The sequence below is a fragment of the Tupaia chinensis genome, unplaced genomic scaffold, assembly GCF_000334495.1.
Source record: "Tupaia chinensis unplaced genomic scaffold, TupChi_1.0 Scaffold150192_1, whole genome shotgun sequence".
Lineage (NCBI taxonomy): Eukaryota > Metazoa > Chordata > Mammalia > Scandentia > Tupaiidae > Tupaia > Tupaia belangeri.
The window spans coordinates 289,212-308,495 of record NW_006210031.1 but is presented as its reverse complement, the minus strand read 5'-3'; the positions used below and the strand labels follow the sequence as shown (position 1 = coordinate 308,495).

The 19,284-nt window shown below is 38.2% G+C and overlaps 1 protein-coding gene across 1 annotated transcript in view; it reads left to right on the top strand.

The window, feature by feature from the left end:
- TENM3 (teneurin transmembrane protein 3) overlaps positions 1-19,284 on the top strand; it is a 902,368-nt gene that overhangs the window by 647,164 nt on the left and 235,920 nt on the right. Inside the window, 1 exon segment of the mRNA XM_027769663.1 lies at positions 17,087-17,324. Within this exon segment, the coding sequence (XP_027625464.1) occupies positions 17,087-17,324 (238 nt within the window).

The following is a 19,284-nucleotide window of genomic DNA, read 5'->3' as shown; positions in this document are numbered from 1 at the left end:
TATCTTTCATGTTAGTGCTGTATTATCACAGGTTAACACTGTAAATATTGAGATTTTCTAAATACCACTAGGCTTATATATTTGTCTTATAAATTTAGAAATGAGAATAGAGCATTTTAAAAAATCTCCCTAGATGTCCCTGTGGAAAGAAATTATCTTATGGGAATATTAACACATTTCATCTTCTTTTGCCTAAAAATGTGTGGTAAAAACTTGTACTACTTTCTTTAAATAAATGAGAAGAGTCTAGATATTAAGATCTTACATTAGAATAACACTCACTTATGAAAATAGTAGCACATTTATACCTTGTAGTCCTTTGAACACTTCTGTGCAGAATCGATTATTACCCCACTTTATAGATCTGAGGAATAGGAGAGTTTAGAATAGAGACTTGATTTACATCGTCACTAAGTTTAGGGTAGTGATCTGGAAACCAGGTGTGACAGACTGAATGTGTTCTTCAAAATTTACATATTGAAACTCTAGCCGACCATGTGACTATATTTGGAGATGGGCCTCTAAGAAGTAATGAAGACTAAGTGAGGTCAGGAGGGTCTAGCCTGGGATTAGTGTCGTTCTAAGAACAGACCCCAGAGAGCTCACTCCTGCAGGCCCCATCCCCCTTCTTGTTGTGTGAGAATACGTTAAGAAGACAGCCCTCTGCAAGAAACCAGCCTTGCCATGTCTTGATCTGGAACCCCTAGCTCTAAACTGTGAGAAAGTAACTTTCTGTTACTGAAGCCACCCACTCTACCATATTTTGTTAAGAAAGCCCAAGCAAACTGATAGGAGGCTAATAGATCAAGTCTTCTGTATTCTTCTCACTGTCAATCCAGTGTTCATTTATCTTTCCTTGGACGAAAATAAACTGGCAGATCAAGAAAGATCAGGAGGAACCAGCAGTTAGCTAATGGCTATGTCGCTGGACTCCCACGTAGTCGACCGCTGTTTGTGTCCCGGACCCAGTGGCTTAAAACTCATGCCGGGTGCGTGAAAACAGTGGTCGTTGACCTCTCAAACAATGATAGTATCTCACATTTCTTTTTTTTGAAGAGTGATTTTATTTAACTTTATTTGTTATTATTATTATTATTACTATTATTTTAATTTGACGAGAGAAAGTGAGAAAGCAAGCTCCAGGTCTGGGACTCGAACTGCAGTTGGGCATGTAGGAGGAGTCCAGCACTTAACCACCACACCACCTGCTAGCCCCAGCACCTCACATTTCTATAGCACTTAGAGTTTATTGAGCTCTATCATGTCTGTGACCTCATTTTGATATTGGTCTTTATAATATCTACCTAATTCAACATTTTTTCCATTGTACCATCCTGCCCTCCATAGCTGCTCAAATCAGTAAGGTGTTAGAAAAATACATATTGGGAAGAGACTTTCGGCCTCTTCAGTTTTTACACACATCTATACACACACAGATTTTTCCACAATTGTTAGTAACAGTGAAGGGAATTAAGCAAATGTGCCTGTATGAGGGGAATTTTTTTTTAAATATGGAAACTATTTATTAAGCTATTATACTATTTAAAATACCACTTAAAGAGACTACAAACATTACAGCATTCAGAAATTTTAGGTGAAATTTTTCAAAGGTAAGGGTTTTTTTTGGATCAGCATGTATAAAACTCAGCAGCAAGAAGATGCTTCTTTATAGATTTTCAGTTGATGAGACTCAATTTCTGCTGGCGCTTGGAATGTTTTCAAAGCTCATGGACAGTGAATATTATGAAAAACTTATGTTAGCATAAACTACAACTGTTAACCCCTCTTTTAAAAAACTATTTAATTTTATTTGTTATGATTATGATTATTGTTATTTTAATTTGACCAGAGAGACAGAGAGAGAGAGAAAGGGAAAGTAAGAAAGCGAGCTGTCAGATCCTGGACTTGAACCACACTACCACGTGAGAGTCCAGCTCCCTAACCACCACACTATCCACTGGCCCTACTTTTTCCCTTTTAATCAAAGAATATCATTACACAGTTTCTACTTAATAGATCACTCTATCCATTTGCCAAAATGGGAAGGATATTGTGGTGTAACTTTCATAAAAACAAAACAGTTCTAAGTGTTAAAGATGCGTTTTGGTTTTTCACGTAATTGTTATTATAAGCACTTTTAATATGGAAGTCTGATGTAAATTTAAATTTGATACAAAGCGATTTTCACTATCTGCCTTAAGATGTTAATAGTTACAACATAGGATAACGTTTCTTTAAAAAGATAAAACACTTTAAAATGTTTATAGCATAAGATAATATGGTGGAATATTCAGGGCATGAATTAATATGGTGGGTGTTTTCATTAATATTTGTGTTTGAATATATATGTGCATATGTATTCATACACACATATATGTGTGTGTATGCGTTTATGTAACACTGATGATAATGTGTTGGGGCTTTTAATTACTTTTCATTTTGTTTTATTGCCAAAGGGCACATGTATTCACCAGAAAAATAGAGAAAGAGAAAGCACACCCAATGGGGGGCGATAGTGCCACAATCCGTTTTCCTCCACTTTTCTGTCTTGTTAGGATTTGGGGCACATACATGCCTGCTCTGTTGTCATGCTGACTGGATGGGACACGAACCATGGCCAGCCTCATGGGGTGAGGCTTTATCTTCACCACACTTAAGCTCTGTACCATGGGGCCATGCCCTTAAACTTTTAAAACTAATAACATAAGCTAATATATTTTTTGGATTTTATTATATTATTACATAAAATGAAGAGAATTTTATGGCTGAAAAATCTTTTTGCTTTTCTTTCAGTGTCTCTCATCCTATTCTCTCCTCCTTTTATTTTATTTTATATTTTATTTTATTTTATTTAACAGGGGAAAGAACTAAGGCTCAGAAGAGAATCGATTTAGGGACTAACAGATGGTGTAATGGTTACTTTGGTGGACTCCCACGTATTCGACCACGATTTGAGTCCCGAACCAGTGGCTTAAAACTCAGGCCATGTGCGTGTGTGCCCAAAATCCCAAGAGAAGATTGCAGGAGTATGGACTGCATCATCGGCCATCCACCCTGTAGAGGTTGATTTCTCACTTTTTATCTGTCTGTCTCTCTCTCTCTCTCTGACAAGTGCATGCACCCTATAGCAAAAATCTCTCTCTCTCTCTCAGAAAAAAAGATGATTTATGTGAAGAAGCATCAAAAATTATGAAAATATGTATTTTGAAAAATTGTGCATGAATTTTAATTTTTAAAGACTTTTTGCTATAGGGTGTGTGTACTTCTCAAAGAGAAAGAGAGACAGAGATAGAGAGAGACAAAGTGAGATATCATCTCTCAGGGCAGTTAGCTACACTGTTCATTCTCCCCTTGGGATATTGGGGACATGCACACGTGTCCAGCTTGTTTTTCAAACTACCAGGTCCAGGACTCAAACCATGTATTGGCCATGTGGGATCCAACTGCCTTATTCTCCACCTGGGCCTCAAGTTATTTCCTGTGTCATAATAAATTCATACTTTTTTTTATTTTTGCCCAGGATGTAATGTAGTTTTGTTTAGTTATTTAGAGCACTCAACCCTGTGTCTTCTGTTTTCTTTCCTAGTTCACCAGACATTTTCTTTGTGATAGAATATGTTACTTAAAAAGCATAACAAATTTTGCATTGTTTGGAATATTTTACTTGCTTTTAAAAATCCGTTATAAGCCAATTGTCACACAGTAACAGCTTTTAGTTGTCTTCTAGCCTGTTCTTATTCATGTTACAAATATGTGTTTTGTTTATGGATATGTAATGTACTCCACTGAAGTCAATCAAATTTAATTGAAGTAAAATAAAATGCTCATTAGTAATAAGGAGAGAGAGAAAAGTGTTTTTATTATTTGTTAGTCTGTTGCAGACAAATCAAATGAAAATTTGAAATGTGACAGTTCTTGTCCCAATCATGACAGTAAAGTAAAGAACTGTCATGACTGGGACAACTTCATCCCGTTTTGCTTACTCTTTCAGGCTAAATATTTTTAAATGGGTAGAAGGATATCGGGAAACATATATAGAGACATTTTGAAAGTATTTTTATTCAGTTTCCTATGCATGTATAACAGATGTTTTATATATGTTTCTGTTATAAATAATTATGCAGAAGGATTCCATACAGGATAGTATGTTTGTAGAATTACTAATGTCAGCTACATAATAAAGTACTTTAATAAGCAAAACCCAGCAGTTTACACTTGTTTCCATCCTCTAAATAGTTTCGGGTGCTTGATATTTAGATTAACTATACACTTTTTGACAGCAACCTTAGAAGCCAAAATAATATCCTCAAAGAGAAGTTATTGCCATTCAAGAGAAGTTTATCTTTTGGGGCAGGCAGATGGCATGGTGATTAAGGTACTGGACTCCCACATGGCTGATCATGGTTTGAGTCCCAGATCTGGCAGCTTACTTTCTCACTTTTCCTTTCTCTCTCTCACTGACCAAATTTAAAATTATAACAATAAATAAGTAAAATTAAATAATTATCTTTTTAAAAAGAAATAAGCTACCTTTTAAATAAAACAACCAAAATTGCTGCTATCCAATAACAAAAGAAGAATACCAGAGATCATTCTTATGAAATGGGAAAGAGAGGATTAAATATATGATCTGTGTATTTTTACAGCCACAATCACGGTAGTAGAAAGCTGTTTAAGTATTCTGCTCTTGCCTTTAGGAACCCTTTCTAGATATATATAAAGATTTTTTCTTTTAACTACTCACTTATATATAAGCTCTCTTATCTTTCTGGTATGGAGTGATTTTCCTGTGTCCATTTTCCAGTTCACAGGTACTTTCTATAGATGTTTCTAATATACTTTTTTAACTATCCAATGAAATTTCAATTTCATTAGCTACATATTTCCTATGAATATACATTCTACTTTTTTTCAAAAGTGACTTTTTTCATAGTCTCTAATTTTTGTTATAAATTTCTTTTAAGATATTTTAAAGAAATTAACTTGAGGGACCAGCAAGTGGCATGGTGGTTAAGGGTGTTGGACTTGAGTTCCGGACCTGGCAGCTTGCCCTCTTACTTTTCCTCTCTCTCTCTCACTCTGTCCCTCTCTGGTCAAATTAAAATAAATAAATAGAGTTAAATAAAATAATTTTTAAAAAGAAATTAACTTTAAACTTAAATTTTACCTGATGGTTATACTATCTGAAGTTTTAGGGAAGATAAACTCCTCCTATTTGCTTTGTCTATTGATTATAGCACAAGTCAGAATAGTACTCTGCAGTTTTGTCATTTTATTCTATAAACTCATTGAAAACAGGATTTTATTCCTGGAAATCCTCTGTAATTGGATTGAGAACATAGTCTTCTAAAAATGTTTTGCATTTACTTCTGCCAGGTGCCCCAAGCAGAAGCACTTCTGACCCAGGACTACTTTGAATACTAATTTCTTGGCTTTGGGTTCCAGAACCATACCGACAGTATACATTTCAATCTCATACTCCAGCTCCAGGAAGGCCTAGGCCAGTAGTTAAATTTCAATTTATTTTTCCTTCTCCCACCTGAAGCTAAAGGCAATACAGAAAAAAATATTTATTTTTACTTTGCAGTGAGATGATTTTTAAAGTCTGGTGTTTAACTGAGGGTATAGCACTTCTGGAGTCTAGGCATTATCTAGGGGTCGCAGGTACAACTGAGGCATTATCTCTTATCTCCTCCTTGTACATTTAAACGGTTACAGAGACTGGCAAACCTCAGAGAAGCTGCAGTGTCAGTTGATGTACTGTCAGCATTTTTTCTTCTTTTGTTTTCTTCTCATCCTTTCATTCCAATTCAGTTATATTAATCTAAAGTACTTGTGGGCTGAGATCAGTGGCTGATTCATTCACTATTATATCTTCAGTGCCTAGAACAGAGCATGGCAAATAATAAACACTGAATAGATATGCTTCATGATTAATCCAAAGACATTTGTTATATCGGACCCCTGAAAAGTCGTGATACAGCTTTGCATAGAAAAGCATAGAAAAAAAAAATGTCATCACTTTTCCAGTGACTCCATAGTTTACCCAGCAATTTTAATGCTTTTGAGCAAGGGATTTAGCAGATAGTCTAGGGTGCGACATCGCCTGCAATATGAAGAACAATGGGCTCCTAAAGAGGAAAAACTAAGCAAAGATTTCAAGATTCATCATTTATTTCTTCTAATCCTTATATCAAAGAACAATCCTACAGAAATGAAATGAAATTCCAGTTAACCCCATAAGTTTAGTAAATGAGCTCATCTGTGTTCATTGAAGTATAATACCTGCTAGTCAGTGCAAGTCTCCCTTTTACTTTTTTTTTTTTTTTTTGAGAGAGAGGGAGATATTTGCTATAGGGCATGTGCACTTGCTGGAGAGACAGAAAGGCAGAAGGTGAGAATCACCTCCTAGTGGGGATGGCCACGCCGCAATCCCTTCTCCTCCATTCTCCCCTCGGGATTTTGGGCACGCATGCACATGTGCCTGGCGTAAATTTTAAACTGCCAGGTCCGGGATTTGATCTGAGGTCGACTACATGGGAATCCCATTATGCCATCTGCTGGCCCCCCTTTTACATCTTACTTATCTAACCCATTTCAAATTTTCATTTGATTTCTCTGCAACAGACTAACAGATAATTTGTGGTGGTGAAAATATTTACACAGTTCTGTCTTTTAGCCAAATACTTGCTGAGATGTTTAAATGGACAATTCACAAACACTTGGTTTGTATAAGAACCATAGATAAAATAACATACCAGAGGAAGAGGTTTATATAAAAATTATTTTGGGGGACCAGTAGATGGCATAATGACTACGTCGCTGGACTCCCACTTAGTCAACCATGGTTCGAGTCCCGGACCTATTGACTTAAACTCAGGCCAGGTGCATGTGCGTGCGTGCCCAAGATCCTGAGAGGAGAATGGAGGAGAAGGGATTGCGGCGTGGCCATCCCCGCTGGGGGTGGGTGGGTGGGTGATTTCTTGCTTTCTGTCTCTCTGTCTCTCTCATTCTGGCAAGCGCACGTGCCCTATAGCAAAAAACCTTTCCAAAAAATAAAAAAAAAATAAGTTATTTTTTGAGATAGGTAAGAAAATTTCTTTCCAATTTCCATCGTACTATGCTAGGTAGTTTTTATTAATACAGTTTTGGGGGTATGTGTTCTAAAGGAGAGCAGAAGAAAACACCCTGTATATCTATTAACTTTTCTTTTATTATGCAAATGCAGTAAAGAGAGAGATTGCCTCCTAAGGGAGTCTGGTTATGCTGCAGCCTTTTTCCTCCAGCACTCCATCCCATCAGGGTCTTGGGCACATGCACACACCTGACTTGTAAACCACGGTCGCTGGGAACTCGAACCCTGGTTAGCTGTGTGAGATCCGCTTTCTTCCGCGCAATGTCTTAACTGCCGCACCGCCGGGATGAGCCTGTTTTTGCTTTTATATGCACTTCCCTGAGTTTGTGGTATAACTATCAACTTACACTTCCTTCGCTCAAATTTCCCCATGTATAAGGAAAATCTGCATTACTTAATTGTTTTCCCTAGGGAAGGAATGACCACTGAATGTCTGCCATGTATATGAGATTTTCTGGGCAAAGGAGACATTTGATTTATTTTCAGTGTAGTGAAAATTTTGAATTTCTCTTGCCACCTTTCTGATAGCTCCTGAGGCATAACCAGATGAGGGAAGTATTGTCACTATATTTATCATCACAAAAATCAAGGAAAAGCAATTTCTGCAAGACCACACATTCCGTTGAAAAAGGAGCAAAAACTTAAGCTTCACCAGAATTATGCTGGGATTCATCAGTCAAAAACTAACTATAATTTGGCCTTAGTAATCTTGGAAGAGCCACTTGAAGCTCTGGCCACTCCAGTTAAAACAAATATGATAACAAAATAGAGAAAAACAAAGTTTTATATGCTTTACTTAGGTGACCTCTTTTAAGAAAGACATTAATTTTGAAGGAAATTTAAATTTTCTTTGAGATAATTGAGAGAAGATAAAAATATAGCCAGGAAGTAAAATGAGAATTAATAAGTTATAGGCTATAGAAACTAAGGATTTCACCCTACATTTTTTTTTCGCTATAGGACGCGTGCGCTTGCCAGACAGAGAGATACATAGAGACAGAAAGCGAAAAATCACCCGCTAGGGGGGATGGCCACACCGCAATCCCTTCTCCTCCATTCTCTTCTCAGGATCTTGGGCACGCACGCACACGTGCCCGGCGTGAGTTCTAAGCCACCGGGCCCGGGACGCGAACCACAGTCGACTACATGGGAGTCCAGCGACAGAGCCATTATACTAACTGCTGGTTCCCATCCCTACATTTTTAACATCAATAAATAGGCTTGCCTCCCCTTGAGTCTTTGTCTAGGGCCAGCCTGTGATGTGGTGCTTAATGTGACTGGATCCCACATGACTGACTGCATGGACCAAGTACCAGACCTGGTGGCTTCAGAAGCACACCGGACATGTGTGCATGTCTCTCGAAAAGGGAGAAATAGGGGAGAAGGGATTGCTGCATTCCTGTTTGCCGTGGCAGGGAGACGGTGCTTTCTCTCTAGCTGTCTTTCCCCAGCAAGCACATGCACCCTCTGGCAATGATAAATTTAATTTTAAAATGTTTGTCCAATTCAAATGGTCTGTGTATCACACTGTGAACGTAGAGGGCCAAGACCAGACTACATTCATTTATTCAACCTGCTGGCGTTAGTATCCAGGAGCAAGTAAGTCAAATGCAGGTGAATGCCCAGTACGTATTTCATACAGCAGTGCTACTCAGGGTCCTCCCACGGACAAATCTTCTAGCGGATCCTTTAAATAAATGAAAGTAAAAGTCTTTCTGTTCTTTTGTATTTCTTTCCCCTTTCTTCCATTCTCTGCCCTTCCATTCCCCTCTCTTCCTTTCCCTAGCCCTCCATTCCTTCATTTGTCTTTTGTTAGTAGACTATATTCAAAAAACTGGACCAGCAGGTGGTATGGTGGTTAGGGGCACTGGACTCCCACATGGCCAACCATAGTTCGGGTCCCAGACCTGGAGGCTTACTTTCTCACTTTTCCTCTCTGGCCCGCTTACTCTGCCCCTTCCATCAAATTAAAAATAAATAAAGTTAAGTAAAATAATTATTTAAAAATATTTTTTAAAAAGCAATGTTTTGGGACCAGCAGTTAGCATAATGGTTATGTTGCTGAACTCCCACGTAGTGGACCGGTTTGAGTCCCAGACCCGGTGGCTTAAACTCAGCTGGGGAAATGTGCGTGCCCAAGATCCCAAGAGGAGAATGGAGGAGACGGGATTGCAGCATGGCCATCCCCCCTGGGGGATGATTTCTCACTTTCTATCTCTGTCTCTCTTTCTGGCGAGCACATGCACCCTATAGCCAAAAAAAAAAAAAAAAAAAGCAATTACTTAGTTGAGCTTTGACTGTGGTGTAGTGGTAAAAACATGACACTCTGTGAAGCTGACTCACATTAGAAGGTTATGGGTTTGTGTCCAGAGACTTCCATCAATAAGCTGGGCAACGTGTGTGACCAAGATCCAGGGTTGACTAATGCTGGGGGTAGGTCATGGCATCATCACCCTTTGGGGGATGCTATTTATTTATCTCAATAATGGAAGAAATAGATAAACTTAAAAAAAAATGCAATTGTTCTAAAGCAGTACAGCTATCAGCCCGAGCTTCAGAATGTCCCTTCCCAATCAGTTTTTCTTTCCTGAGGACATTTGAAGCCAGCCCACAACCAAGATCCGAGGAAGGAAGAGGATGGGACCAGAGCAGCTGGAGTCACTGTGGTGACACCCTTCCCGACTGAGCACACCTGCTCAAAGCAAGTGCCAGCCCCGTTCTCCTCCTCCCCTCTCATCTCACGCTCACCTTTCACTTCCTCCCACATAAACAGCACGCACACACAAATACAGTCCCACAAAGATATTTTCCTTTGACATGCACTTGCACAAAGATATTTTTCTCTCCCAGCAGGTATTATTTTCTCTCCCAGATTTCCTGTTTGCAAGTCCATTTCCACACTGCTTTCCAAAGACCACAGCCCAAGGCTGCAGGCCATCGAGGAGCTGGAGCAGTATTGCGCCTAGCAGTCTGGGAGCTGCCAGTAGTGACTTTTTACTTAATAAAGATAACTTAATAAAGATAAGAGAAAGAGAGACAGAGAGAGAAAGGGAATGAGGGAGGAAAGAAAGGAAAGGGGAAAAAAAAAAACCCCAGAGAATAAGACCAGGTATATTCAAACCCCTGGTTGTTTTCTTGTTTGTGTTTTTCCTTGATATAATTCTGTGGTCATACTAGATAGGAAACAGTGACTCAGTGAACTTCAGAACTCACATTCCTTCTAGAGTGGAAACTGGCAAGAGATTAGTTTATTTTTTGATCCTGTGATACTAATGGTTGTCATTTTCTTACCTGTTAAAGCAAACACTTTCCTTTTTCAGACGCATGAAATTGTATGCTCTTACTTTCTTGTGATGGTGACAAGGCTCTTGATTGACTTACTTTGGTTTTTAAATCTTGATGGTCTCTTCCTATGGGACTCCGTTTGTCCTTACCCTCAGGAACAGTTACCATCGAACAGTGTTAAGTCAGGCACAATGTGTCTTAGATCCCTTAAATAAGTGCTGCAAAGTAAATGAAGTTCAGACCTATGAGGAACCTTTTCCAAGAAACTCTCCTATGTAAAATAAATATCCCGCTATCATCATTGGTCTCCACTGACACCTTTCACCCCACTGACTTGTAGCTGCGGAGTTACTATCAGAAGACACGTTTCTGTTCTTCCCCACGCAGAGCTCTGTTAACGTGCTTTTCATTTGCATGGAAGTGGGGCTCTATAAATTGCTTAAACTGGAATCTACCCTGTTATCCAATAGCTTCTGTGGCTTCTAGCACTTTCATGGTCTGATAGTCACCTCGGCTTATTCAGAGTGTGTGTATATACCATGATTCAAGTTATTAACCCATGCTAATAGGCTTAACATCAGAACTGACAGCCTCAAATGACACCGTTGAAGAGCTAAGTTCTTTGGTAGCAAAGGGCAGAACACAACAGCTGAAATCTTTTCTGTCTAATCTCTATGATTAACATGATGTGAGTGTAAAGAAAATGTGCTATAAATTTTACTTAATTTATCAAATAAAAACAAAGAACTGCTAGGCTTTCGTTAAAGTTCTATGAGCAATAGAAGCTTGGGGGAAAAAAGAGTGAACTGAATAAAGACTGTTTGGAGAAAATGCATAATTTCTAGGAAAAACGGAACCAAGAATCTTCTTTTTTCCAAGAATAGAAAATAATGCTTTGAAAAAGATTACCTAGCCTAGACCTTTTCTAAAATATGTAGTTAGGAGCATTTCTTTTTTAAAATTTTGTTAATTAAGAGCATTTCTAATCATAAGCTTTAAAATTCAAGACAAGCATACTGTAGTTGGTAAATTGTAAATCATATATTTTATCTATTGTTTCATCTTATATGTTTATATTTTATATATTCTTATATACTTTATATAATCTTTGATTATTTGAATGTCTGACAAGTAGATTTTAATGTCAAAACATTTGCTGCAGTTCAAAATCAATCTCTGGGGTGAGCGATACGTTCTCTGCCTAAGAAAGATAATTTCTTGAGGTTGCTGTTGCATAAATGCCGTCTGTCAGTCAGCATATTTTTAGGGGTCTTCGAGATACAGCGCTTAGTGAAGGCACTAAAATATGCAAAGAAATTTAAGTTACACTCCTTGTCTCTCGGGATCTAGGAATTTAGTTGAAATAAACTGTGTTTGCAAGTGCATTCACAGTAAAGGTACTATGGAAAGGGTCCCCTTTTTACTATTTCAGTGCTCTCATTGACTTCTTTACAGGTTGTTGTTCGTTCAACAAATATTTATTGAGTATTTATCTTTGTGTGGTCCTTCGGAGCTCAAACATGAATTAGACATGGATCCTGCCACAGTTGGACAAGGGACACGAGACCTACAGAATTAAGTGTAGTGCAGAGGAGCAAGTGGATAGAGCCATGGGGTCCAGGGAAGGCAGATAAATAATCTTCAAACAGGGAGGAGATAAATGATTTATACCTGGAGAAAACACAAGGGATGCATCAACTTCCCGAGAGCTTGAAGGAAGGATGGTTTGGATACAGAAAGATGGAGGGAAATGTCTTTCCAAATAAAGGCAACTAAACGTAAGTGGAAGGGCACGCTGTCTATAGTGGGTACAAGTAGCCTGACAGGGTTCATGAGCAAAAGTTTGCAAAACTGAATTTTCAGCCACCTCTGAGCACATAGATCATTTAGAGTCCAATTTAAGTTTGACATTCACTAGGAAGCCATTTAGAAATTTCCAGGAGTAAAACAGCATGTTCAAAGTTGTGTTTAAAGAACATTGGGGGGCCAGCAGATGGTGGTTAAGGTTGCTGGACTCCCACATGGCTGACCGCAGTTCAAGTCCCAGACCTGGCATCTTACTTTCTCTGTCTCTTTCTCTCTCTCTCGCATGCGCACATGAGTTCTTGCTGTCCCTTTCTGGTCAAAATTAAAAAAAAAAAAATAAAGTTAAATAATTCTTTTATAAACAAAGAACATTAAAGTTGGTGACTGTGAGGTCTGATTGTCTCACCTATAACTCAATGTCATTATATCCAAAACTTTTTTTCAAGTCTATATAAGTCTCGTATCACTGCATTAGCTTAAAACAGAAGGCTGCAGTTGCTGTTTGGCTGTTTTTGTGTGCCTCTGCTCACTGATACCAGACTTCAACATCAGCAAACTAGACCGCCATTGTCCGCTTCTTTGTGTTCATTTTGAACCTGGGTTATAAAAATTTTCCTGAGGATTCAGTGGTTCTTTCCATGAGGACTTAACAAAAGGGGATGTATCTCTGTTCTAAGTAGTAGCAATAGTTACATTTTTCTTAAGCAAATTTTGTGCTCTTAAAACTACTTCAAATTATGAGACCAGCAATTACCATAATGGCTATGTTGCTGAACTCCCATGTAGTCAACCGCGGTTAGAGTCCCAGACCTGGTGGCTTAAACTCACGCTGGGCACATGTGCATGCGTGCCCAAGATCCTGAGAGGAGAATGGAGGAGAAGGGATTGCGGTGTGGCCCTCCTCCCTTGGGGCGAGGGGGGGTGATTTCTCGCTTTCTGTCTCTCTGTGTCCCACTGTCTCTGGCGAGTGCACGTGCCCTGCAACAAAAACCTTAAAAAAAAAATTAAAAACTACTTCAAATTATGTAACTGATCATGTTTCTCTCTTTGTCTTGGCAACTGGATAATTTAGAGCCAGACTTGTATCTCATGTTATAAAACATATAGAACTGTGTGCAACAGGCAGTTTGACAACTAACCGCAAACTGGCTTTATCTTATCGTTCCTCGTTTTTCCTCTGCCTTTCTTTGTGTCTGTGTTTAAGTTTATTATATCTCGTTATGCTTTATCTTTATATAGTTATTTTATCTTGAATAGATTGGTATAAATCCATACCCAGGTACTGAATTATTGGATTTTGCTTCTCTCTATGGTCTGCCGCAGAATTTAAATTTCTGGCTACTACCTCATCTCATTGAGACTCTGTACTTATTCTGTTCCATCATATTTTAAATGGAACGTAGCTGTCATCACCTGGATTTGTTTTATTGTTAAACCTGTGGGCTGTGTAGTCAAGTCAAAAGAGGTCCCAGCAGAGAGAAGGTAATACTGAAGTAGCTTGAGTACACCAGTGGGAAATATCCTTGCATGGTGTCCTGCAGATTGCACATTCTCAGTAAATACTTGTAAAATCAATGAATGAACCTAGGCAAAGCCATGACAGATCATTTGTGAAACCTTGACTGGACAATTTTCCCACTGGTTATGCTGATTTGTTTTAAGAGTAAGAATCCTAGGGCCAGCAGATGGCGTAATGGTTACATCACTGGACTCCCACATGGCCAACCTTGGTTCAGGTCCCGTGACCTGGTGACTCGAAACACGCTGGGTATGTTTGTGTGCATGCCCAAGATCCCAAGAGGAGACTCGAGGAGAACAGATACAGCATGACCATCTCCCTGAGGGGTGATTTCTTGCTTTCTGTCTCTCTGGCAAACACAAGTGCCGTATAGTAAAAATCTCTCTCTTTCTAAAAAAAGAAAGAATAAAAATCCTAAATTCATCATATTGAAATACGTAAGGATAATGGATCTAAAAATCATTTGATTTTTAATCATCTTAACGTTCATAGAGCTGTATCATTTACATGTTTTCAAACCTGTTAACTGAATTACACATCCCCCAGAATGTAGAGCTGTGATCATTGTGAGACAAATGACTAAGTGTGTGAATCAATGAATGAGCAGGTTTCCTTGAATCCTTAGGACGGCATTAAAACCTAGATGGTGCACTATTATTTCTCATATTATAGATTAAAAAACCTGAGGCATGTTATCATCATGCCTGACAGAACTGGGATTTAAGTTTAGTATTATGACTTACAGTATACTGCTCTTTCCTCTACCTAGTATAATATCTAATGTATATTTTTTTCTATGTAGTTTATGTATAAAATAATACCATTCTTGGGGCTGGCAGGCGGCATGGTGGTTAAAGGCACTGGACTCCCACATGGCCGGCCATGGTTCGAGTCCCAGACCCGGCGACTTGCTTTCTCACACACACCCCCTTGTTCTGTCCCTGTCTGCTGAAATTAAAATAAATAAGTAAATAAATAAATAAATAAGGGCCAGTTGGTGGTGTGGTTGTTAATGGCTCTAGACTCCCAGATTGCCAACTGCAATTCAAGTCCCAGGCCTGGCGATTTTCTCTCTCTCTCTTGCTCTCAATATGCCCCTCTCTGGTAAAATTTAAATAAATAAATAAAGTTAAAAAAGTAATTCTTTAAAATAAACAAATAAGTAGATAAAATAATTCTTTTTTAAAAAAATTATTTATTTATTTTAATTTGGCCAGAGAGGAACAGAGAGAGAAAGAGAAAGTGAGAAAGTGAGAAAGCAAGTGCCAGGTCTGGGACTCAAACTGCAGCCAGCTATGTGGTATTCTAGCACCCTTAACCACCTCGCTACTTGCCGGTCCCAAAATAATTCTTAAAAAAAAAAAAAAATACTATTCTTTCATGGAACCACACTTAAGAACATGAAGTCACCAAGCCAATCCCTCTACTTCTTTTTAGTCATAGTCATTTTACTTTTTTCTTCAGAATATTTCCCTTTTCTCTCTTTGTTTCTGTTCCACTGACATCAACCTAGTCGAGGCTCTCCGAACAATAGCTTGCTGTGCCATCCTGTAAGCGACTTTTCGAAATGTAGCTTAAAGACATCTCTACGTACTCTGATCATGTGTACTGATGATGAGGAAGGCAAAGCTAATTAATTGTATGATACCTAAATAATAAATTGTTAATGAACTTTAAACTTAGGCTGTTTTTTTTTCCCTAACACTGTTAAAACCAACAGTAAATGCAATTTTAACCTTGCCATTCCCTCAAAACTCATTTAACTAAGACATTTATAATTATTTATGAACACTAAAGCCATCGACCAAAGAGGATTTCTGTAGTTTCTGATACGGGAATCTTCATGACCAGAACCTGTGGAAGGACTGGCTCTATTTTCATACATTTAGATATTATCTCTGCTCTTTATTTCAAGAGTGAGAAAGTATTCATCGTTAAATTATATGATTTAAGTTATTAGAGACCATTAGAAACATGCAGTAATGACTGATGTTATATGCTATGGGAGGAGTATCTTTATTGTTACACCCTGTGAAGGGGTTTGATAATGTATACCCAAGCAGTTGTAGATCATGTCTTCATTTCATGCGACCAGAATGACAACGTTAGCCTATGTTATTTGGCTTAACCATCTCTGCTGGAGTTCGCATTGTAGATGAAAGATAGTTCCTGTGTTTCCTATTTTATTTTAATACGTGCATTTATATTAATAGCATGATTTAACACATTACTTTAAAATTATATTGCATTTTGAACCGCATTTAGTTAAAAATTGACATCTTATGCGTGTGGAACCATAATAAGTTTAGCATTAAATTAAGGAGTCATCTATCTGTTTGGTAAAATGTAGTCTTTGTAAATTCTAGCATGTCCAAAGCTAGGTAATGAGATTAAAATGTAGGTCTCAGATGTTCCATTAATTTGTGCATTTTAATTTATGAAATACTAGCTTCAGGGAATTTTTCCGTAGTTCCAACACAGCATCGTGTTTATATTTTGAAGTCACTGAATCCTCTATGATTCTGGTTTACAACACAATATTTGTACTATCGACGTAGTGGCATGAGTCTCTCTGGTCACCTATGACTTACTCCAAAATGTAGTGGTACTGCATACTGTGAAATTGGAAAATCTGTTCTGTCTGTGTTCTAATGGATGTAACGGTCATTAAGTATATGAGTCTTCTGACGTTGTAATCAGATGTGATTCAGTCTGTTAAGTATCCATGAAACAACATCTGCTTCACAGAGTGACCTTCTGCTAAAGAATACTTAGCGTCTATTAGTAGATCATAGTGCAGATCTGCCTTATTTGAAATGCACTAAACTAGAGTAGTCTACTGCTGTTTAGCAACTAGCTTGTAATAATTTATTGCAGTTAAATAAAGCTTAAAAAAAACTCCATTAAATAATTATAGAGATTATATGCATTTCGAAAACCTTTGTGTTTCTACTGAAATTACCCATTTAATTTCAGGGTTGGTTTGTTAAAAAAAGCTGAAATCTAAAGGCACATTAGGGGAGCTGTCAGATGCTGTTTTCTGTAGGTGTTAATAAAACCAGATGAAAAAAAAAATCTGAAGCAAATTAAAACCAAAAGCAATTTTGCCATCTGTTGTATATTAATTAGAACTTTGTGTATCAAGGGTAAACTCGCTCTTAGAGAATGTCACTGAACACCCGCTTAATAGAATAATATGCAAATTTATTAGGTTATGGATTTATATGCCGTTTTTAATTCTAATTCAGCTACCGCGGATCCCCCAGAAACTGATAGTGTACCTATGTACACATGCAAGTACATATGATGAGTTTTCTTTCTTTCTTTGTTTTTTTTTTTAGAGCAACCTGCAAACAACCAAGGCCAGTCTACCTTGCAGCCTTTGCCACCTTCCCATAAGCAGCACTCTGCCCAGCATCATCCATCCATCACTTCTCTCAATAGAAACTCCCTGACCAATAGGAGGAACCAGAGTCCGGCCCCGCCGGCTGCTTTGCCCGCCGAGCTGCAAACCACACCCGAGTCCGTCCAGCTGCAGGACAGCTGGGTCCTTGGCAGTAATGTACCACTGGAAAGCAGGTAACTCCTATACGCGAGGCTTTCAGATCATTCGACTTTCAAGACCACACCATGTGTCTGTACAAAGAATGCATCCTTTATTTCTTTAACATCTAAAATTTAGAAGTAAGCCAGTCCAACTCTTTCCTCGCTAGGAGAATTTCACCATACTTATTTACGTACCTCATGCTTTATCTTGCATGAGACCAATTCTAGATGGTTGGGAAATTTTAGATGCCGGGCAAATCCCCATCCTTTTCACACATTTTATTCACTCTGGGAGATGAAAATAAATGACTTCAGTGAAACTTTTCCTTACTACTGTTTTTCTTATCTGCAAATTGTCAGGCAGTTGAAGAAAATGGTAGTGACAAGATGTGATTCTCAGTCTCATGCAGCTTGACGAAGTCAGCATGTGTAGTACCCACTTCATTCTAGCCTTGCCTAGATGCTCATACATTCTCAGGCTTTATGGTGCTTATTGCATCTTAAGATCAAAGTAGACTCCCAAATAGAGTACGTAAGCCCAAGGTAACCGACCATTAGTTCAGGATATTCTAGACTTTTCTAGTATGAGGGAGATGGGACCTGCTCTTTGGTGTTCCTTCCAGCATCATTTCCAAGGACACTCCATTCATTCTTAGACAGTTCCATTAGGAAAATTCTTTGGTACAGCGAACCAAAATCTCTTAACGCTGAAACGTGATCATGCAGCTAGTAATCGGGAATGATACAGAACTGTTTTGCCCTCATTTCTGTAGGACGGACCCTGGGCTTCTGTCCGTCTTCGGGAGACATCACCTGCTTAGTCTTTCTCTGTGCCCCTATGGGTGTTTCAGTGAAGCCATGACTTCTAGCTTAGCTGCCCGCAGGTGGCAATCTGCCCAGACAGAATTTAGTTCGGCGAAAGCTGTTTTGAGCTGATTTATTTCATTATTAGGTAACTTCTGGGACATAACATTTTACCTCCTTTCTCTGGCATTTGGAATATCGTCATTCACAGTCAGTGTCTCCTTTCTAGTATGTGTTGCATAAGCGAAAAGCACTTCTTACTTGTGGGTCTTTCTGTTATTATTTATTTTTCCACTACTCTAAGCTTCCATTAGACTCAGAAAAAGAGAATCATCACTATAAAAAGCTAGAAAACAGGACGCTGGCCTCCCTGAGAGAATGTTCCCCAAAACACGCTGCCCTGGAGAGCCTCTGGCTAACTTCAGCATTTAAATTAGTTGCTGGATGAAGAAACTGTCTGACAATGAATACATTGCTGTTTCTTGCCATTAAATGTATGATCTCAACCAATTCTGCCCTGAGGAGGAGTTGGCAGGAGGTCCTTCACAGTGAGTTGTCAACAATAAAAATCTTTGTGTGTTGTCTTTTACTCTTGACCTAAGAAGAAGGTTCCAAAGAACTCTTACCTTTTTATCTTTAGTGGTGTGGGCTGAGAGTAGTTGAGTTTTACTGTTTATTTTGTGTTCTTGAGCACTCTGCTAGGAGAAATTAGAAAGAGAAAGAACGAGATAAGTAGGCAAACAGCAGATTTCTCTTCACCTAAGACAGAGAGTTATGTATACAGATTTCTTTTTCCTGAGGTTATTAGTACAGAACTAAATTTACCTAGTATAATTAATTAGCACACACTGAACAACTAATCAGCATTGATTCACTATTGTCATTTGGAAAAATTTTATTAGGAAAAAAGTAATTTTCCAGTTGAGTCATCAAATTGAATATGGATAATTGCATTGTAGTTGACAGTAATTGTTTTGACAAATATTTATGAAATATGTCAAGTTAAATCACTAGAAACGTGTTTAATTTTAGTGATGCTGTATAGCACAAATGCCTCAAAACCTGTCAATAAGAGAGTTAGTAATCCTTGAAACCACATCTTAAAGTAAGCATATTTGGAATAGTTTTGAGAAAGATAGGATGTGTTCTTGCTATTTCTCATTTAATACGAATGAATGTGGGGTGCTAA